We start from the raw sequence: 21,900 nt of genomic DNA on the forward strand, positions 1-21,900 counted from the left end.
ACTCCTAGACCAGGTGACCGCCTGAGTGACTACAGTGAATAGTTGACCAGGCCTGAATTCCCATATACCTTCCAGGTCTCCCACCTATTAAAGGAGCATCCTTTCCCCACTTGCTGCCTTCCTCCCACCCAGCCCCCCACCCCCCGAGACAGGGTTTCTCTTGTAGCCCTGGCTGTCCTGAACTTGCTTTGTAGACCTGACTGGCCTCGAACTCACAGAGATCCACCTGCCTCTGCTTCCCTAGTACTGGGATTAAAGGCATATACACCCAGCCCCACTTGCCACTCTTGAAGGCTATCTCCAGCCTATTCAGACCCTGGCTCCACAGAATCCTTGGCCCAGGCCAGAGCATGGCCAAAGCAGCAGACCGGAGGATGAGACGACAGGAGGCCCTGGGCCCCATTCATTCCCTGTGTGGCCAGTTCCTCCTTAGAGCGTGAGGTCCTGGATCTGCTGTTCTTCCCAGCTACCTGCCTGCTGTTGTGCTCTAGTGCCCACTCCCCATCCTTGTTCACACTCTGCCCTGGGGGAGCCTCTCTATGAGCCACTCCATTGATTGAGCATGTCCGTGTGTGTGTGTGTGTGTGTGTGTGTGTGTGTGTGTGTGTGTGTGTGTGTGTGTGTGTGTGTGAGAGAGAGAGAGAGAGAGAGAGAGAGAGAGAGAGAGAGAGAGAGAGAGAGAGAGAGAGAGAGAGAGAGAATATGTGACTTTCAAGAGGTTCTCTCCTTCCACCATGTGTTCTGAGGATCAAACTTCGGTCAGCGGGCTTGGCAAATAAGTGCCTCTACCTGGTGCTCCATCTCACCGGCTTGGAGCTGCTCCCTCTGCCTGGAGCCTGCCCCTCCCCGAAGGCCCTCATCCTCCAAGCTCTCTGAGGTGTCTTTCTACTCCTGGTTGACGGCCCTATATTTTTAGCCCTTGAGTCCCCAGCATGCTTTGTTTCCTCACATACTCTGCCTTCCCCTGCAGACAGTTCGCTTTTTCTCCTTCCTAGCAACCAGCAAAGGCCCAGCTGTCAGATCCACAACCTACTTAATCCTGCCTTGTCTGTCTCCCACACAGGCCACCCTACAGTTCTGTGTGGTGAAGCCACTCATGGCCGTCAGCACTGTTATTCTACAGGCCTTCGGCAAGTACCGGGATGGGGACTTTGAGTAAGCAGGGGTCCTCCCCGGGATCCGTGGGCAGAGTGTTGACACGGGGTGGGTGGCCTTGACAACAGAGCCCATGCCTGTGACCTTCCTAAACCACACAGGGCTCAGACCTCCCTGAATCTCTGAGCCAGAGCCTGGCAGTGGCCATCTTGTGCTTGGCCCTGATACAGGTGAGTCTCAGAAGGTGGAGCCTACTTTAAGACAGCTTCTGAAAGCAAAGAAGCTGGGGAGGCAGCCTTCAGCCCGGATGTAAAGGCCCAGCTGTGTAAACCAGCCACACGCGTTCACTTGTGTGTTAGTGAAGGCGGCCTTCACCTGGCCCTGTGCTCCGAGGTCTTCTCATCAGCTGTAACCTATAACCTACACCACAACCCACCTAGGCTGATGAGTACACGAGGTCAGGAAGAGAGCAAGCTTAGGAGTCACCTCATGTCAGTCTGCGCCCTCTTCATAGCCCTCGCTTTCCTCTAGTGTCCTCCATGAGGAATAGGTTCAGGGCAGGGCCACCCTGTGAGTGAGTGAAGTGGTGGTGGAAAGCTGCCTGCGCACAGGCACACCCCTGAGCCACATGCCAGTGTGTCCCCCATCCTCTGCCTCCCCCTCCAGTGGGTGTTTGTGCCTTGCTAGAGAGCACAGCCATGACCCATGGGGAACAGGTTGTGGCAGAGCAGAGGAGGGAGCAATCTGCCCTTGAAGGGTTGGTCCCAGCCGCAGCATGCTTGTTCCACAGTGTTACCAGTGGCTACCTCTACGTGACCATCATCTACAACATCTCAGTCAGCCTGGCCCTCTACGCCCTCTTCCTCTTCTACTTCGCCACGCGGGAGCTGCTCAGCCCCTACAGCCCTGTCCTCAAGTTCTTTATGGTCAAGTCTGTCATCTTTCTCTCCTTCTGGCAAGGTCAGCTCCTTCTCAGCCTGGTGATCATGGCCCCCGTGCCCACTTCCCTTTCAGTCCCATGTGTTCCCAGAACTGTGGGTCCCAGGCCAAAGTGCTGTCCTTCAAGATCCTGGCTTGGAACTCAGAGATACCTTGGCCACTGGGCACTTGGGAGGGGTGAAGCTTGCAGGAAACTTTAGTGCAGCCATGTACAGTTAGCAAGGCCCCAATTTTCTGACTGACAGGTAGCTGAGAGTGGGGTTGGCAGAAGCCTGCGTCCAGGAGCAAATGAGCCCTATTGTGCCCTGGCGTGTGGCTACCTGGGTGGTACTGCCTGAATGAGGGGCATGGGGAGGGGTCCAGTGTGTGACCGGACAGGGCTTCTCCCTGCCCAGGCATGCTGCTGGCCATCTTAGAGAAGTGCGGGGCCATCCCCAAGATCAACTCAGCCCGAGTGTCGGTGGGCGAGGGGACCGTGGCTGCCGGCTACCAGGACTTCATCATCTGTGTTGAGATGTTCTTCGCAGCCTTGGCCCTGCGGCATGCCTTCACCTACAAGGTCTACGCCGACAAGAGGCTGGACGCTCAAGGTAGGAGCTGGGTTCAGCTTCAGAGCCCCCCATCCCCCACTTTTCTTGTAAGGGTTGAAAGAAGGGCTAAAGAGGTCACAGCCCAGAGGGACCCCTAGTTGTTTCTAGAAGCTGAGTTCACCCATGTAGTGTGAAGATCCACAGATGGTATAATATACCTATAATCCCAGCACTCAGGAAGCTGAGGCAGGAGGATTACTGTGAGTTTGAGAAAAAAGAAAAAAGTCAGGACAGAGACTAGTGCACACCAGTGTGTGGCATCTGCTCTGTCCTGTCTTCTCTCTGCTGAGGTTCTTCAAGGAATAAACAGAAAAGCTGCTCCCCCAGAGAAGCAGGGTCAGAGGGCAGTTTCTGCAGCTTGCTTTTTATAGCTCTCATCCTTGTTGCTAAGGCAGTATTCCATAGGGTACAGGAGAGTGCCCTAGAAAGATCTGGGCGGGTTGGACTCACCCTGGGCATCCTGTGATTGGCTAGACCCTGCGCAGCTGTCTGGAGAAGCAGGGACCAAGGGGGCAGAAGGCCTGTTCTGAGAGGAATGCCTGAGACTGCTGGGACAGGAGAGGGAGGCCTCCTGTCCAAGGCACCTGCCATCCAGTTGCGATTAGCGTTCCTCCATGACAGAAGGCCAGAAACCTTCTCCTCAGGCTTTAGTGCTCACCATAGGTCCCTGTGATGGCATGGAGATTCTTTTTTTTCCTTTTTTTTTTTCTTTTTTCTTTTTCGTGTGTGTGTGTGTGTGTGTGTGTGTGTGTGTGTGTGTGTGTGTGTGTGTGTGTGTGTGTGTAGCCTCGTCTATCCTGGACTCGCTTTACAGACCAGGCTGGCCTTGAACTCACAGAGACCTACTTGCCTCTGTCTCCCGAGTGCTGGGATTAAAGGTGCACGCCACCACAGGCATAGGACTCCCTGCCCAGCCCCTCTGCTGGACTGTGCTGTCCCCCACACTGTGATACACTAGTTGCCATCATGGTCCTTAATGGCATCCCTACTCTGTGTTGAACCACTTGCTGGCAGGTTTGCCCCCTGCTGTGCCCATCATACGTAGGTGGGGTCGGGGTGGGGGTTGTCTGATAGCATTCATCCAAGCCCCTTAACTCTGGTTGGACAGGCCCTGGGCCTGGAACCACTGGAAGCAGGCTGGGTTGTCTGTGGCAAAGGAGTGCTGTGTCTTGGAGGCTCTGCAGGGGCACTTTACTGGTGACCTGGCAGTCTTTCTGTGTGCTTCCCTCAGGCAGCCCCTTCCCCCCCCCCCCCCAAGGACCAGTCCCACCAGGACAAGATGCTTTGCCTGTGGGGCCCTAGTCCATCCTCTTAGCCATGGCACCCAGTGCCTCCCAGCTCCACATTAGGCTGGGGTGAAAACCAGCTCTGCTCCCTGATTGTCTTCTGAGCCTTGATTTCCAAAGCTGTGAGAGGAAGGAGCTTTGCAAGGCACAGGGCTCCATGCAGGCGTAGCTTAGCCCTCCTGGGAGGGTGGGATTAGGGCACCCCAGAGGTGGGATGGAATTTCCACTGCCTTCTGCGTGACCGCTGTTACCGTGAGCGCTGTCCTTCAGGGGCAGCCAGAGCAGCCTGGGTGTCTGGGGCTGGGAGGGGATGTCACTGGGCCTGGGGCAAGTGGGCAACTTTCACTCAGCTGTCTCTTGTCTTCTCTGTCCCTCTGCCTTCTCTCCCTGCCCCTTTACTCTGCATTTGCCCTGGGGTTGGCCTTGGGCAGTGCTGACGTACGGCCCATACGGTAGGTCTGTTCTCTGCTGTCTACACGTCCGTCCTGCACGTCAGTCTGGTCTTGTCACTGGCATGTCTTTTTGTAGATCCTCTGTGTACCCATCTCCTCCCAGCTGGTACTCCTGCGTGAGCCCTGAACACCTGACTAAGAGGGCTGCCCTTTGGAGAGCTTGGCTGCCTTTGTTCCATTCTCTAGTTTTGAAATACACCTTGCTAGGTTCTGGGGCACAGTGCTCCACTAAAGGAGTAGTAGGGGCATTTAGCGGTGGTTTCAGCCCAGAACACAGGGGGCAGAGTAGAGAGACTATGAGCCCCAAGTCCTGGGCCCAGGCTTGTGTTCATTCCTCTAGCTTGGCTTGGCGGCCTGCACTGCGCTTCCACCCCTACCCCGGAAACTGTGGGGCACAGAGTCAGCTGGGTGAGTTGGAGCACGGCCTCTCAGAGGAACAGCCAACAGGCCAGCCTGCTCCTGGGATCGAGGGAGGCTCTGATACTTGGTCCAGCAGCCCTCCCAGGTCGGGCTTGGGGTGTCCCAGGTGACTGCCTGCAGCCTCTCCATCTGTGCCAGTCCTTTTCTACCTGTGAGTGCCCTCTGCCCTGTTGTCTCACCTTCTGTCACAGCCCCATGTTCTGTCCTAGTCAGCAGCAGCACTGTTGTCCTGAGCAGCAGTACTGGCGTGGGGTCTTCCCTTGTCCCCTACCAGCAGGGACTGATCAAGTTCTCTTCTTGCTTTGGCCCCGGACCCCACCTGCCTCCTCTCTGTAGGCCGCTGTGCCCCCATGAAGAGCATCTCCAGCAGCCTCAAAGAGACCATGAACCCACATGACATTGTGCAGGACGCCATCCACAACTTCTCGCCTGCCTACCAGCAGTACACACAGCAGTCCACGCTGGAGCCTGGGCCCACCTGGCGTGGTGGCACCCATAGCCTTTCCCGGTCCCACAGCCTTAGCGGTGCCCGTGACAACGAGAAGACTCTGTTGCTCAGCTCTGATGATGAGTTCTAGGTGTGGGCACAGGTGGGGAACGGGCAGTACCCCCTCCAGCCCCGAGCCCAGCTGGGGAGGAGCCAGCACAGTGCTGCTGTTGCCCTTTATTTATTGGACCAGAAACACTCGCAGGACTATGGCCTCAGGAATATGTCTACATGGCCAACCCTGCACTACTCGGGGTGAGAGCAGAGAAGACTGGCTGTGGCTGCCACATCTCTGCTGCCCATTCTGTACTGGGGACACATCTGGAACCAGCCATGCCTGGGCCCAGATGCTTATGTGTTGGCCAGAAGCTGCATCCTAGCCCCCTCCCCAACAGGATACCTGCTGAGCTGTCAGGCCCAGCCCACCCTACTCCGTGCAATACCCAGGCCCAACCTGGTCTTTTCCTACCTGTCCCCACTTACCAGTTGACCTTTGTCCAATACGGGATCTGTCTCACTCTGGGCAGGAGGAGATGTGAATGCCCTGTGGACCCTTCCCCTACCTAGGTCTGCCTGGCATGCTGCAAGGACCAGAGCTAGACCCCTGGAGCCTCAGGGCCCACCTAAGAAGGATGCCTCCGTGCCTATGGGCCTTTCGGTGACACATGCGGCTCTGGACCCTTGAGTGCTCTCTCAGTGGCCACTGGGTCTCCTGAGATGACAGCCAGCAGCCCACCCTACCCTCTCACTTGGGTCCAGTTCTTGGTAGTTTGGGGTAGTGCTGCCCCCTCCATTCTTCCTGACTGTGCCAGGCTTGGATCCTCACCACCTCCTCAGTGGAGCAGTCAGACTCCTGCTAGGCCCTGGTCTCCCTGGGGCTTATCCCTCAAGTCACAGGAGAAGTCTGAGTCTCAGCATTTCAGACCACATACAGAGGGAGGCTGGGGGGATGGGGATGCAGCGGGGCCAAGGCAGGGGTGTTCTCAGACTCTTCTGGGTCCCCTGGCCTTACAGGGCCTGGTGTTCTGCTTCACCTGGCCCCAGCCCATCTCTTCTGTGCCTTAGTCATGTACGAAAGCCCCTCCCCGGTTCTCATCAGTTCCAGGCACTTCCGGGGGCTCCTTATTGAGCTGCTGGCACTCAGGGTTCTGCAGTGTGGGGTTGGGCATCCTTGTCTGGGACCACCCACTCTCTCCCCTGACCCCCTCTACACTCACATCCCAGAGCTGCCTCCAAGGTAGGGTGGCAGAGGGCCTGGTGAGCGGAGTCCAAGCAGCACTTGGGTTTGGCTTGAGCAGCCTCTTGAGGTGAACAGTGATGGAGAAGAAACAGCCCTGTCTTGTGGCCTTCACTGGAAGCTCTCCCCTTGGTCACCTCTGGAACAAACAGGTTCCTTCCCTTCTCATGGCCCAGAGGCCAGCTCTCAGCCCCACCCAGTGGGCCTGGCCAGCTTGTCCCAAGTTGCCCAGAAAGGCGGCTGGCAATGGTTCCCACCTGGGACTGCTTCCACCAGTTTGTTTCTCAGACCTTTCCTTTCCTTCCAGGCCAAAGTATGTTGCTGGTTCCTGTACCCACTGGTCCCCACCCACCCTGGCACTTGCCTGCTGACATGATGGGTGAGGCTGTGGGGAGAGCTCAGTGGCAGGAAGCTAGTGGTCACTGGGGACACGGGACAGAAATCTGTACCTGACTGCCCAGTTCTTTCTTCCTATGATGCATAACCTATCTTGTCTCATTTATTTTTTATTTCGTTTCCAGATAGAGAGTAGCTCTTTGTACATAAAAGAAAATACTTGAAAATTAATCGTATGATGTATGAGAAGACAGAGCCCCCTAGTTTTGTATTTCGTCGTGTGACTGCCATGCGTTCCACCAGAAAGCCGCTCTATTTTGGTCTCTGTGATATTTTAAATGCGTGACAGAAGCAAGCAAATAAAGTCAGGAAGAAATATATATATATATGAGATAATATAGATTGTATCAAAATCTCTCTTGCCTACCAGTGAGGTTTTTTGTTGGTTTGTTGGTTTTCCTTCCCCCTCTCGTCTGGGAGAAGTGCAGTGGTGGTGGGCAGGGTGTCCATCCTCTTCCTGTGTGAGATGTGTATGTCGATCACATCTTATTTCCTGATGTAAAGTGACCTCTTGGACCAAAAGGGTGTTTACACTGTCTGGGACTAAAATCAGGTTCTACATCCCTAGTGGACAGTTTCTCCTTCCTTCAGACAACTGACCACAAGGGGTTTCCTCTACCCGTCCCTGGGCCCCTGCCTTGAGCCGATCTTCCATCCTTGGGAACCAGGAGGCATAGGGAGGGATACAGGCATGGGTATCTTCCCTGCTCGCACCATGCCTTTCTAGGGGTCTGGCCTGTGGGTGACAGGCGTGGTTGGAATGTGTGGGCGGGGCAGCTTCCTAAGCAGCCTATAACCTGAAGGTAAACAGCCTACGTCATTTGTGCACACGCCCCACCCCCATCCGCCACCCCTTCCTCCTAGTAGGCCTGAGTTTAGCCCCTCAGGAAGGAGTCTTGGTAGAGCCCCAATCTGAGCGAGTTCTGTGGGTCCAACCAAGCCACGTGATTGGCGCTTCCCTATACTCAAACGTTGCCCCTTTTCCTTGGTCTCTCCCTCCCTGTCCAGCCACATAACAAGGTCCTCACGCTAGTTCTGTGGACTACCATTTGTTGTGTTTTTAGGGTTTGCAGCCCTCCTGGCTTTTCTAGACTCTGGTTCAAAGCGCCTTCATTTTAAAGTACTAATTTTCAACCTGTGGGTCGCGAACCTGTCACCCCTTTCCCAGAGGTCGAATAAACTAGAGCTATAAGAAACCAGTAAGTGCCACTCCCAAAAAAGACCACTTAGGTTCAAATCCCAGCTCCCCTCACCAGGCAAGGCAGAGTCCATGTGAGGATGGCGCACACACATACCCTCTAACCTACGATTAAGGCTGAAGCCTGTTGCCTAAAACTAGCAATCCACTTCTCTCTGAGCCTTCAAGTAAGTACACTGGGAAGTAGTTCTCACTATGCAAATCAGGCCTATGTGAAAGTGGTAGAAAATTTCAAGACTTAGAACCGCTCTTTGCCTGGGACTATGTACTGTGTGATCGCGGCTTTCACCCTGTCTCTATCCGTAGCTGCTTGCAAAAGCCAGCAATGAGATTTAGCCTCCCATGACCCACAAGTTCCTTCTACCCATATCAGGCCGCTCATTTAAAGGACATGCAAAACACTCTAGGATGTACACTTCATTGTGGAAAAAGAGAACTCAACTTTATTTAGAAAGTCTACAAAATACTCAAGATAGATAACTGGCTCACTTTACATCAGAAAATAAATAAACTCTGGGAGCTGGGCAATTAAAAAAAAAACCCTATTGTTGCCATCCAGCTTTCCCTAAATATACGATTAAATGTGATTTTTTTTGTAGATATAAAATATAAGTCCAGCTCAAGGCCCACGTATTTCCCAGGGAAGAGGGCTTGGGCTCTGGCTGGCGAGAATAATTTAGGTTCGTGCAATAAATAAGTGTGGAGGGGTCAGCTGCATACAGTGTTGGGGAGGTGCTAGGGCCGGACTTCCCAGGGGGACAGTGGTCAGCCCCCCCACTCCACCACGGACCTTAATTTCAAGGGACTCTTCCCCCCCTCCAATCCCCACATCAGGACTGTAGTGTCATCTGCCTATCACAATGGTCATCTCCATTGCCCCTTCTCTGGCTGGCCAGCTCCTCACCTCATCTGTTTGTGTCACCTCCTCTCACCTTCAGCTTCTCTTTCCTTACCACATAGCTGTCTCCCGAGCCAGGGAGGCTCTCCTGCCACTTTGTTAGGTCCCTGTGTCCTATCCCCCCTGTGAAGTCCGTGCTTGGAATGTTGGTTAGGGCAGCTGTGAGAAGGCCCATTTGGGCTTGCAGCTCAACTACTCGGTTTTGAGTAGCATTGGGCCTTTTTTTTTTTTTTTTTTTTTTTTTTTTTTGCCCGACAGCTTCCCCATCTGTCAACTGAGCTTAATTAGCCTGGGAAAGTCTGACATTCCCAGGTCCCAAGCAGAGTTGGGAGGCTTTTTTGAGTTCTGCTTCACGGGGTGGCGGGGCAGCCCCACAAGGCCACACCTACTCCTGAGTCCTGGGAGGGTCGGAAGGGCATGCTGGCACATTCCAAAGCCTCTCCCACCAGCTCTTCTCACCATTTCTAGACCCCCTCCCTTCCAATCGGAGACCGACTTTCAACCCAGGGAAACCCAGAACCCCAACGCCCTCCCCCCAACTTAATAAAGGTGCCCCTTCCCAGGGCCATCAGGTCCCAGTCTGAGGGCCTGCGAGAGTTAGAAAGAGCCCAGGAAAGGAATGTGAAGACATCACAGTGGGTAGCGGTGGCAGATAAAACGGGAGACCGCGAGAGGAAGGCACTCAGGCACTTTGGGAAGGGAAGTTTTCCAGGCGTAGGGCGGGTACTAGGAGCAGGGGGCAGGGTCAGGAGCAGGGGAGGGGCCTGGCGTCGACTTGACGATAGTGATGACGCTGGCGGGTGCCACCAGCGCCGCGGGCCCGCGGGCGGCGGCCACGGAGCGCGCGAAGCCCTGCAGCGCCTCACACTTGCCGCGCAGCGCGTCGAGCTCCAGGCGCATGGCGGCGTTCTCGCGCGCCAGCTTGTCCACCTCGCGCTCCAGTTCCGACTTCTGCTTCTGCAGCTCCTCCTTCTGGCACACGCGCTTCACGCGGCAGCTGGCCGCGTAGCCGCGGTTCTTGAGTGTGCGGCGCCGCTGCTTCAGCCGGGTCACCTCCTCCGCCGACAGCCCGCGCAGGTTGCGGTTCAGCTCGCGCACTGACAGCCCCATCAGCGCCTCATCCGACAGGTGCGGTGTGTTCTCGCTCAGCTCGCGCTTGACCTGCGGGGCCGTGGGGGAAACAGAGGCACATGGCCCTGTTGGGGATACCACCCTATTTCCCAGTGCACCCTCCTCTCCCCGTTTTGGAGGTTACTGGGCTTGAGCCAAGACCTTGAAGGCGAGCTGGACCAGCGTCATCACACAGGAGGCTACCAGGGGCTCAAACTATACAAGCGTCAAAACCTGGACCCAGCTGAGAAACCCAGCCTGGAAAGCCCCTCGCAACAGGAAGTGACCTGACCCGTAGCCCCTTCGCTGCCGAGTCCCCTTTGGGGCTTCCAAGAAGGAAAGGGGAATTGAGATGTCGCTGCTCTACCAGGAGCAGCAGCAGAGAGAGACTGCAGGAGCTAGCACCTCACTCACCTTCAGGGCTTTGCTGGATAAGGGATCCACGGACATTTTCGCAGAAGGTGCCCTCTGGGCTGGAGGCCTAGGAGAGAAAGAAGTTCAGGGTCACCCTTGGTTCGTTCACGTTTTACTTAGTGTAAAATCCAACCTCCATACCCTGGCATTCAAGGCACCTGTTTCAGAATTCATAGCAACCTCCTCTGACCCCAGCAGTCCAGCCTTTGCTCCCGCTGTCCCTGTACTGCCCCAACTCCCCCATGGTGACTCCTCATCTAGGCCTCTGCCCAATGCCACCTTTGCAGAGCTGGCTTCTCTGGCCACCTCCCATCCCACTTGATGGTTTGTCCCTTCTACCACCCCCTTCTCCACCAAAGCGCCAGTTTCACCACAGCCTCACCACACCAAGGTCAGTGCCTGCATACACTAGGTACTCAACAAATGTGAACTGGTCCTGCTCACGATTTTCCCACATGGGCCAGGGCATGCATGTTTTGGGTTTCTTTACTTTGTTTGTTTTTCGAGACAGGGTTTCTCTGTGTAGCCTTGGCTGTCGTGGACTCATTGTGTAGACCGGGCTGGTCCTTTCCATTTCTTTATTTACATTTATGTTTGCTAGTCAGGTACACCAGAGCCATTGCAATTGACAGCTGTGTGGAGGTCAGAGGGTAATACACAGGACTCAGGTTTTTTTCCTTCCACCTGTGCGGTGGGGGCTGGGGACGGCGGAATCCATTTCAGATCCTTCGGCTTGGCAGCAAGCCCCTTTGCCCACACAGCCATCTCACGTGTGGCATTTGGCCAGGCTGGCCTCAAACTCACTATCCTCCTGCCTCAGCCTCTTGGGTGCTGGGATTACAGGCTGCCAACAGAAATGTGCCCAAATCCGTGCAGGTCAAACGAGCACCCCATCAAGATGCAGCCCCCAAGTCTCCTTTCCAGCAGCATTTGTCCAAGGTCGTATTTTAGAAAGATTTCCCTAAACTGCCCGGAGCCTATCCACCAGGAATTCAGCATGGTCCTAAAGCAGTGGTTCTCACCGTCCTAATGCCTTTTAATACAACTTCTCATGTTGTGGTGACAACCCCCCCCCCACCACCATACAATTATTTTCATTGCTACTTCCTAACTGTAACTTTGCTACTGTTATGAATCGTAATGTAAATATTTGATCTGCAGGATACCTGATGCGTGGTGACTCCTATAAAAAAGGGTTGTCCGACCCACAGGTTAAGCACCACTGGCCTAGAGAGAATAGCAGCTATCCCCAAGCCTATAAAGCCAGCCCATCCATCCCCAGAGCCTTCCCCGTGATCCTGGGAGCCTCACACTCCTTCAATGACTTTTTCCTGATTAGCTACAGTTTGCCGTGTACCCAGCACTGTGGAGACAGGTGAATAAAAAGCCCTGGAGGGAAGCTGGTGTGGTGGTGAACATCTGTATCCCAGCACTCAAGAGGGAGAGGACCAAGAAAGACGTCAAGGCCAGTGGTGGCTACATAGCAAGTTTGAGGCCAGCCTGGTTATACGAGACCCTGTTACATAAATGTTCTTGACCTCGGAGCCATCTCTCTAACCCTTCTCCTTTCTTTTTTTGTACTGGGGTGAAGGAGAGATAAACCTGTTTCTTAGGATCCCAAGTGTGGGATCAGAACAGTCTTGTGAGAGAACAGGTGAGGTTAATCCATTAGAAAACCGACCACCTCGTGTGGGAGCTTGATTGTTGCCAGCTGAAAAGATCCCGTGAACAGACTCTGGGAGGAGATATATAAAAGAGCCCACACTGGAGGCGGGGCTCTTTGGAGACTTTGGATAGTTTTGGCTGTTCATCACTACACTTTGAGATGCTCCTAGAGAGAACCACTCGAGGGAAGGCTTCAGGGCTCTGGCTCTTGCTGAGGTTCCGGGTTCTGGTTACTCCAGGTTCCAGCAGAAGAAATCCTACTGATTATAGTCAGGAGAATCATTCCTTGGAACTGATATCCTTATGGTTTTGTTATTGTGTTCCTTAATCCTCTTTTCCTATGGTTTTGGTTAGTCGGGTTATAAGTGATATATGCTCAGTTACTAAGTTGTTAATAAGATATATTAGTTAAAAATATTGGGCCTACACTGGGGATTGAACACATGGTACACAGGCAGGCCAGCAGAAAAATACTCATGCAAATGAAGTAAACATTAAGAATTTAAGGGGGAAGACAGGCGTGGCGGCGCACACCTTTAATCCTAGCACGGGGGAGGCAGATCACTCTGAGTTTGAAGTCAGCCTGGTCTACAAAGTGAGTCCAGGACAGCCAGAGATACACATAGAGAAACCCCGTCAAGAAAAACCAAAAGAAGAAAAAGAAAGAAAGAAAAGAAAAAGGCTGGGCATCGTGGCGCAAGCCTTTAATCTCAGCACTGGGGAGGCAGAGGCAGGTGGATCTCTATGAGTTCAAGGCCAGCCTGGTCTACAAAGTGAGTCCAGGACAGCCAAGGCTGCACAGAGAAACCCTGTCTCGAAAAAGAAAGAAAGAAAGAAAGAAAGAAAGAATTTAAGAGGGTGTGTAAGAGGTCTAGAGTTTGGATCCCCAAGACCCATGTAAGTGCAAGGAGAGTGTGGTACCCCACCTGTAATCCCAGCATGGGCCAGGTGGAGATGGGCAACCTAGCTAGCTAGGCTAGTCCAACCAAAGGCCACAGCAATCCAGGAGGATACTCTGTGCCAACCTAACACTCACATCTCACACCAAGTCTTTGGCACACTCATGCATGCAGCATCTTGCCCAGTGTCAGCCCTGTGAGGATGGTCCCTCTCCAGCAGCAGGGACCTTCTCGAATCCTCAATGGTTTCTCCAGGGCTGAGAACAGGGTCTGGCCAGAGAACATGCTCATGTGGCAACTGTGGAATTCTCAGTGTGACTCAGGCCTGAGGTGGGCACAGTCTGGAGCTTCTGAGGAACTCCTACTAGGTCAGGGGTCTAGCAGCTCAGTCAGCAGGAAGGAGTGGGGCAGGAAAGGGAAGTTGGCCATCCAAGACACTGTTCTGAACTGAAACAGCTACTGTGGCCCCAAGGCTGGCAGTGTCTTACAGGGTCTGCTGGGGAACAGAGGCTCAGGCCAAGGACCCCAGCACTCAGGAAACAAACAGGAAGGTCAAAAGTTCATTACTGCTAGATCAGGAATTCAAAGCCAGCCTGTCTCAAGAAATCAAAATAACAAAATTGAAAAAGAGCCACCAAGTAGGCATGGTGGCACATGCCTTTAATCCCATCACTTGGGAGACAGAGGCAAGCAGACCTCTGTGAGTTCGGGGCCAGCCTGATCTACAAAGCGAGTCTAGGATGGCAAAGCTACACAGAGAAACCCTGTCTTGAAAAACAAACAAACAGCCGGGCGTGGTGGCACACACCTATAATCCCAGCACTCGGGAGGCAGAGGCAGGTGAATCGCTGTGAGTTCAAGACCAGCCTGGTCTACAAAGCGAGTCTAGGACAGCCAAGGCTACACAGAGAAACCCTGTCTCGAAAATCCAAAAAGAAAAAGAAAAGAGCCACCAAGCCAGGCATGATGGGAAGGCTGAAGCAGGAAGAGCTTTAGTTCTTCCTTGGCTACATATCAAGTTCAAGGCCAGGCTGGCCTATGTAGCTAGACCCTCCCACCATGCCTCTTAGGATGTAGCCGGAAGAAGCTGAGCCTGGGGCCTGGACCAGGACTTGGGCAGATCTAGGCTCCGATGCTGATTCTGGGTGAAGGATTCTACTTGACTTTTCAGGAGAGCCTAGAACTTAACAATCCTCCTGCCTCAGTCACCTGAGCGGTGGGATTACAAGTGTGGTGGGCCACTATGCCCGGCTGCAGTGGCATTTCTTTAAACAGTCCCTTGCCTGAGTCACACACTGGGGAGTTGGGGGATGGCGGTGGTACCACCGAGAAAAGCAGACATGTCATGGGCCACGTGGACACCTCCCGTGGGTCCCATTGATCCCTACTAGGCAGAAGACAGAGTCCAGGCATCCACGCAGGCCCAGCCCCACCCTGCCTCCACCAGCCTGCCGCCCTCCATCTGCCTCCAGCCTGCAGGGATCTCTTTCACTTCCTCTCCTACTCTTGCCCTCTCACCTCTAGACCACCCCCACCCTCTGACACCTCTCCACTCTGCCCTCAGTTGGTCCGCCAGGTTCCCGCTCACCCTCTGTCCCAGGGTAGGAAGCCCTCCCTGACTCATAGGTCTTGCTGGGTGCCCTCTGTCCCCCAGCCCTTCTGCCTTGGTGGTGTAACTATCCTATTTCCTTGCTGTCCCCTATACCAGACAGCTGAGTCAGCCCTGGGTGTTTGAGGCTGCCCAGCCAGCGCCCAACAGGGGCAGGGAGCAGGCGACGGGGAGGTGGGGGCGGTTGGTTTGGAATGTCTGTCATGGTGACCCAGCTGGTCACTGTCCCCGGGCAAGTTCCAAAACTAACTTAGGGGAACACAGTGTGAGTGAAACCTGCTAAGTAGCCGCCTCATCCTTCTCCTTGTCAGCTGCCTCCCTGTGGGGGCAAATGTCACAGGTGCCAGGAGAATTGGAGCAAGCATAGGGACCCTCCCATGTGACCTCTGGCCCAGACCAGGACATAGGGTACTGGATGGGAGGCAAGCCTAGAGTTTGAGTCCTGTCTGTGTTTTCTCCGGGCTGTGTGACCTGAGGTGGTAGCTGGGTCTCTACTGTCCCATCTGTAGGGTGGGACACAGGTTTCCACGGTTATAGTGGAAGCTTGTCATACAAACAGAAGGACAGAGAACACTTGGAAACTTAGTAAAGTTCTGAGCCTCACCAAGTGTCAGGGCTGCAGCAGGCTCTGGGGGCTTGCTCCAAGCCAGCATGGCCAGCCAGGGTCACCTAAAGAACTGTGGGTAGGAAAAGGCCTAGAAATTACCCCAAGTTAGCGACCTGAGTGAGCACGTCTCTTGCTAGAAGCCACACAGATGCCCGTCTGCAATTGGGGCAGGATTCTGATTCCGACACTCAGGACTACTCCCACCCCCCCACCCCCCACCCCACCCCAAGGCCACCCCCAGCCTCGGCTGTCCTGGAACTTGCTCTGTAGACCAGGCTGGCCTCAAACTCAGAGATCCGCCTGCCTCTGCCTCCCGAATCCTGGGATTAAAGAGTGCGCCACCACGCCCTGCCTTCAGGATTGAGTCTGGTGGATCCTTTCCTCCATCATCTTCCTGGTAACACAGTCGGGTAATGCCCAGCGAAGGTGACAGAGGAGACACAGCCACACAGGGTAGAGCCCAGGACTGAAGCTATACTGAGTGAGCCAGACAGCTCCGTATAGTATGCCCTCTGAACAGTACGCCATTTTCTGAGCTTTGTTTCCTCACTTCTGTGAAGAGAAAACAACTTGGACTGTGTTGTGCCTGGGTTAGGTTGGCTAGGGATGGGACATGCAAGTGACACCACATATCCAGGCCTTCTTTGCCAGTTCTGCAGAGCTGAGCTGGGGGAGGGGGGAGGGGGGAGGTGCCGATAACTGCTTAGTCAAAGAGCGGAAGAAAGGGTCTCTCCCTGCACAGGCTAACTAAGACCCGCTAGGTGCTGAGTACTGGGATGCAGTGCCTGGCCACAGAACCTAGCAGCATAGCCTGGCTCGACAGTCCTTCCTGAACCTGGTCTTGATGCTTGTAGAGTCGAGTCGGTGTGTAAAATGCAAGCCTCTTAGGTCCAGTCAGAGTCGGACTTGGTTGGCTGAGCACAGACAACTCTAATAAGTCCCTTGTTTCCAGTGAGATGAAACAGCCCCCTGAATCTTTCAAAACCTCCCCGATTTCTTCACACGGCCTCAGAATCCCTCTCCACACAGCCAGTCGTCCCGTCCCCCCCCCCCCCCAGCGATGGGACTGCAGCCTCTCTCTTTGCAGACAGTGAGTGCTCGGCCTTAGGAGGGCTGGGACCTGCCCATCCTCCTCCCTCCCACCAACCCCCATTCTAGCCTCAGGCCCCTCAGTGGCATCCTAGAAGTCCACAGAGGCCCGCAGCTGCCCAGGAATGTCCTAGCTCAGCAGTCAAGCCAGTCACAGAGGGAAAGTCCCAACAGGAGAAAGGGGGATTTTCCCATCACCTTTGCCTTTCAGCTCCCAGCAGCGGGGGCCCCCAGTTTCTAGAACACAAGGCACCAGTTGCCCTGACCCAAGGACCCCACCCTCAAGGCTTCTCTTCTTCCTGGGGAAGCCAGCAGGGCCAACTTCAGGTCTGAGGTTCCTAGTATTCTTTGGAGACCCAGGCGTGAGCTCATTCTTGGGGACATGAGGGCTGCCCAGCCAGGGGCCATGGCCTTCCTGTCCCTGTCTCTGGCCCCTTGCTGTACACCCGAGACATCCTGCAGACGGCCCACCCACTGGCATGGGCTCCTCTCTGGCTGCTGAACCATAGTGCTTACTTGGTGAGGACAGAGGGAAAAAATGTGTTTGCCTGGGTCTTGGCAGCACACGCGGGGCGCCTCCTCCCTGCCGGAAGAGCGCAAGACTGAGAGAACTGAGCAGTGCAGGGAAGCAGCAGGCTGGGGTCGCAGCAGCCCCATTCTGCTACCCACACCGTTACCCTCACCGTGTGGCTTCAGGTTGTCACTCCTGTTCTCTGGGCCTGGATTTCCCAACATGTCCAACCTCCCCTGAGCCGAAGGTAGACACCCAGCAATGACAATGTTTTACAGCAGCAGATTCCGGCCCAGCATAAAACTCCAAAGCCTCCAGCAGGGTGGAGGCACTGGCGGAAAGGAAAGGGAACCCCGGAGGGCCTCCTGGAGGCAGAAGCAGGACAGCACCAGTGGCCAGCCTACGAGCTCTGACCTCCTTTCTCCTCCACCTTGCACAGCTAGGGGCCATTTCCTCTTCCAGCCAGACCAAGACCGCAGTGGCCTCACCACTGCACTACCCGCTCCTTTGCCTCCACCTCCACTCGCGTCAAAGGGGGGGGGGTCACTAGAGCACACACCTACAAGCTTGACCATGTTTGGCTTGTTTCAAGACCTCGTACTAGTTGGGTGTGGTCACGTACATCGTGGTCGGTCACAACCCTCAGGAGGCAGAGACGGGAACACTAGAAGTCCAAAGCCAGCTCAGGCTACACAGGACCCTATACACACACACACACACACACACGCAAAAAAACAAAAACAAATATTCGGGCTAGAGAGATGGCTCAGTGGTTAAGACCACGTGCTGCTCTTGCAGAGGCTCTGTGTTCTATCCTCAGCACCATATCAAGTAGGTCCCACTTGCCTGTAACTACAGTTTCAGGGACCTGACACCACCTGGCCTCCACAGGCATCTGCACTTATGTGGAACACATGCATTTCCTACTTAAAGAAAAAGTGAGTTTCAAAAAAAATCAACACCATGGAGCCCATGCCCCATCTGCCCCAGGCCAGGAAGAAGCCTTCTGCTGTTAACATGTTCCCTCCACGCCCCCAGCATCTTTGTTGCTAATAACCAGGAAATGAACGGAATGGATTTCCTAATGACTACTGGCCCAAAGGAACACAGTCTCTGTGTGTGAAGGAGGAACTCGCCTGCACCCTGAGGGACCTGCTCACATGGGGGGGGGGTGTATAGGATGGGGGGGGGGAATTCCTTCAAACTTCCTACAGCCCACAGTCTTGCTTTCTGCTTGCTTCCCTGGATCCCGGGGTCCTCTTTCTATCTGTGTCACTGAGCTCAAGGACACACACCCATTGCTTATTTCCTCACCTATCCACATATCCAAGAAGCACCTACTGTATGCCTGGCCCTGTGTTGAGCCCCGAGGGCCCGAAGAGGAATCACAGCCCTTGTCCTTGCAGTCCCAGAGTCGCCGGCAGCCACCTACTCCCTAGCCTCCGCCCCAGGGAAACTTCCACGATAGCTCTGGCTAAAGTACGGTTACTACTTAGGCCACGTGACTCTCTCATCTCAGCAGCTGCTCTGTATTTATGTCTTTGGCTCTTTTATTTGTTTCCTGGACGGCAGGCAGTGTCTGGGTCTGTCTCTTCGTCTCACCCCCAGTGTCCAGCCCAGGGCTTGACCATCAGCAAGGCTTCCTGACGCATGGAGACGGGATGCGTCAGGCCCCACACTACTACAGCCACACCTTCCTTCCTGCCTCAAGGAATGCACATCCCCTCACACTGTAAGTCTAAAGAAATCTTCCCCTCCAAAATAAATAAGGTGGAGAGATGGCTCAGTGACGAAGAGCAGCACCCACATGATGGCTCACAACTACCCATAACTACAACCTCAAAAAATCCAAGACCGCCGGGCAGTGGTGGCGCATGCCTTTGATCCCAGCACTTGGGAGGCAGAGGCAGGTGGATCTCCGTGAGTTGAAGGCCAGCCTGGATTACAGAGCGAGTTCCAGGACAGCCAGAGCTGTTCCATGAGAAACCCTGTCTCGAAAAATAAAAAAAAGAAAAAGAAAAAAGAAAAAGAAAAAAGAAAAAGAAAGAAATCCAAGATCCTCTTCTGACCTCTGCTGGCACTAGGCACGCGCTTACACACACATACACACACACACACTGTGCAAACACATACATGCAGGCAAAACAGTTTTTTTAAAAAAAAAAAGCATGATCTAGGGATGCTGGGCTTTAGCAGACCCCTGGGGCTTCAAGGGGAAACAATGTTTCAATACTAAGTTTCCATCTGTCGGCTGCTTCCCTCACCTCTGACCCCCCAGCCCTGGGGTGGGGAATGTTTCCTGATCAGGTGTGAGGGTGGACCCACCTGATTCCTGTGGTCCTGGCTACAAACCCCCAACCCCCAACTCTATGGACTCGATCGCTCCAGGTCTAACAGGCTGTGCATCGCAGCTGCCAGCGCCTCTCCTGCCATCCTGCTGCACACAGAGACACTGGAGTTCCCACAGTGGCAGCAGAGCTCACTGGGCTCAAAGTTAACATTTCTACCCTTTGGCAAGCCCAGTTGCCAGACCATGCGAGACCGAAAGTCTTGGGGGGGGGGGGGTCACAGGGTTCCCAGAACCAGCCATCCTTCAGGCAGGCTACACAGTGTTTTCTTTCTTTCTTTCTTTCTTTCTTTCTTTCTTTCTTTCTTTCTTTCTTTTTTTTTCCCAAGAAAGTTTCTCTGTGTAGCCTTGGCTGTCCTGGACTCACTTTGTAGGCCAGGCTGTCCTGGAACTCACAGAGGTCTGCCTGCCTCTGCCTCCTGAGTGCTGGGATTAAAGGCATGCTCAGCAGCTGCCAACCCCCCCTGGCCACAGGTGTTTTCCCACATTAACCCTTCCCTCAGGAAGACCAGGGAATAGCACTGCCAGCTAGCTGATCTTGCTGATCCGGGGACTCCAGATAGTTGATCCAGTCTTTCACTAGCCCTGGGGTCCAGCAGTCCACAGAGAAGTCCATCTGAAAACTGAAACTACCAGAAGCGTGGCAGGTAGGACCCCGGAGGCGCAGCCTCAGACACCTACACCAGCCACAACAGCCACCAGAGTAGCCTGGGAGCCTTGCCTTCCCCAATCACAGCCCGCCACAGGTTTTCTAGCCCTCCCAGTTTCTCCAGAGACCGGAGGAATGGGACAATCCAGGGATGAATAACGCATACCGAGCCAGAAAACCTGGGGCCAAGGAAGGACTTCCACGCACTAGGCAACCAGATCCACTAGGTGGCCAGGAGAAAGCTGGCTCGCTCACCTCTTCTCTATTCTAAGGCTGCAGGCACCCGCGCTGGGCAAGGAACAAACACTGATGTCACATGGCTCCAACCAGGGGAAACTCCGGAGACAACTGGGGCCGGGCAGTCCCGGCTGGTGGAAAGGGGGAGGATAGCAGAGGGTGGAGGGGAGGGAAGGAAAAAAAAAATTCAGACCTGGCGTGACCACCGACTGGGCCACTTCCTTCACTCGGCTCCTTATTCCGCATTTGCTCCTGTGGTCACCCGTGCGCACCCACTTCAAGATACACCGGGCTCGTGTCAGTCTCCAGGGAGCGCGTGCGGCCACACACAAACACAAACCTCGAAGTACACGGCGCGCACGCAGCCCGAGGAACCCAGGGCGCTCCCCAAGAGAACACACGCGCACGCACGCCACCGGGGGACGTAAACAAACCGCGCACACACGGTGCTGGGCGCGGCTCCAGGGACTGTTCTCACCGAGTCACGTACGTGCACGCCCCGCCCCCGCCCCTGCCTCCGCCCCCGCCTCGGCTTCCTCCGGGGCTCGCGCACCGCCTCCCAGCCAGCCCCTCTAAGGCCCCCGCTGTGAGCAGATGCTCAGGGGGCGTCGATGACGCAGGCCCACGCGCGGCCCAGGAACCACCCGGAGCGCACATTCCTGGCGCTCGGTCCCCGGCTCTGACTCGTCCTTACCGTTCTCCGCCAGGCCCGGCGCTCCGCGCGCGGTTGTCGCGGCTGTCTCGGTGGCGGTCCCAGGCCACTCTGGAGCCCCCACTCCTCTCCGATCGGGACCGCAGTTCAGTGGGAACCCGGTTCTGCGCACCTCCGCTCCGAGTTTTGTTATTCAGCGGACGGCGCAGGGGGCCTGAGCGGCGCGCAGTTGTAAGGCGAGCTTCCCGGAATTACTCACGCACAGGATTCCTTTCATTCATAAAAACCCAGTCATGCAGTGACGTCACCACCCCCAGCCGCCAGCCGGCCCCCAAGCGGCAACCAAGAGCTAAGGCCCCGCCCCCAGTAGGCTGGGCTCTAGGGGCCCACAGCCAGAGCCTGCAAGGTTCTCAGTTCTGGGGATTGGTGTCCTTTGGATGTATTCACGTGACGCCTGTCGAGAAGGACGTGGGTGGAGATGTCACTTGCTTCACTTTACGGTTCACTGTCTGGCCTCTTTTCTCTTCGATCTAGACCCTTTGCCCAGATGATCTCATCCAGTCTCGTGGTTTTAAGTGCGGGCTCTGTACCTGTGAGCCCTGGGTTTGTATTCCCACAGCCACAGCAACTGCCTGCCCTGGGCCTTCACGGGTCTTCTCCAGACCTTCAGCCTGTGGTGGTATATGTGCATTCACACGCAGACACATAACAAAGAAACGAATTTAACATAACATAACATAAAATTTATAAATAAAAAAGACTTTTTAAAAAATTTAACTCTGGGCTGGAGAGATGGCTCAGAGGTTAGGAGCACTGGCTGCTCTTCCAGAGGTCATGAGTTCAATTCCCAGCAACCACATGGTGGCTCACAACCACCTGCAATGTGATCTAATGTCTTCTTCTGGCCTGCATACATACAGGCAGAATACATAATAAATAAATTTTTAAAAATAAATAAAATAAAAAAATGTAACTCTGATTGCTGACACAGTGGTACATACCTGTAATCCCAGCACTCAGGGAGGGGGAGGCAGGCAGATCTCTCTTGAGTTCGAGGCCAGCCTGGTCCACAAAGCAGTCCAGGACAGCCAAGGCTACACAGAGAAACCCTGT

The 21,900-nt window shown here is 54.7% G+C and overlaps 2 protein-coding genes across 5 annotated transcripts in view; one reads left to right on the forward strand and one right to left on the reverse strand.

Annotated features, from left to right (window-relative positions):
* Positions 1 to 7,259, forward strand: part of TMEM184B (transmembrane protein 184B) — a 43,632-nt gene extending 36,373 nt beyond the window's left edge. For 2 of the 4 annotated variants that reach the window (XM_084751206.1, XM_084751205.1), the window contains exons 6-10: positions 1,064 to 1,155; positions 1,886 to 2,055; positions 2,430 to 2,624; positions 4,342 to 4,362; positions 5,119 to 7,259. In XM_084751206.1, coding sequence (XP_084607332.1) covers positions 1,064 to 1,155; positions 1,886 to 2,055; positions 2,430 to 2,624; positions 4,342 to 4,362; positions 5,119 to 5,360 — 720 coding nt within the window. In that variant the 3' untranslated portion in view covers positions 5,361 to 7,259. The remainder of the gene's footprint in view (positions 1 to 1,063; positions 1,156 to 1,885; positions 2,056 to 2,429; positions 2,625 to 4,341; positions 4,363 to 5,118) is intronic. The other 2 variants (XM_084751207.1, XM_084751208.1) reach the window with 2 other exon arrangements.
* Positions 7,260 to 8,520: 1,261 nt separating this feature from the next.
* On the reverse strand, positions 8,521 to 21,029 carry MAFF (MAF bZIP transcription factor F). Its single transcript, XM_084751221.1, is given in 4 exon segments — positions 8,521 to 9,735; positions 9,737 to 10,159; positions 10,523 to 10,589; positions 20,830 to 21,029. Coding segments are annotated over 3 exon segments (732 nt in total). The 5' UTR covers positions 10,559 to 10,589; positions 20,830 to 21,029; the 3' UTR covers positions 8,521 to 9,462.
* Between the last annotated feature and the right edge of the window lie 871 nt (positions 21,030 to 21,900).

Source organism: Acomys minous, assembly GCF_964271855.1.
Source record: "Acomys minous genome assembly, chromosome: 12".
Lineage (NCBI taxonomy): Eukaryota > Metazoa > Chordata > Mammalia > Rodentia > Muridae > Acomys > Acomys minous.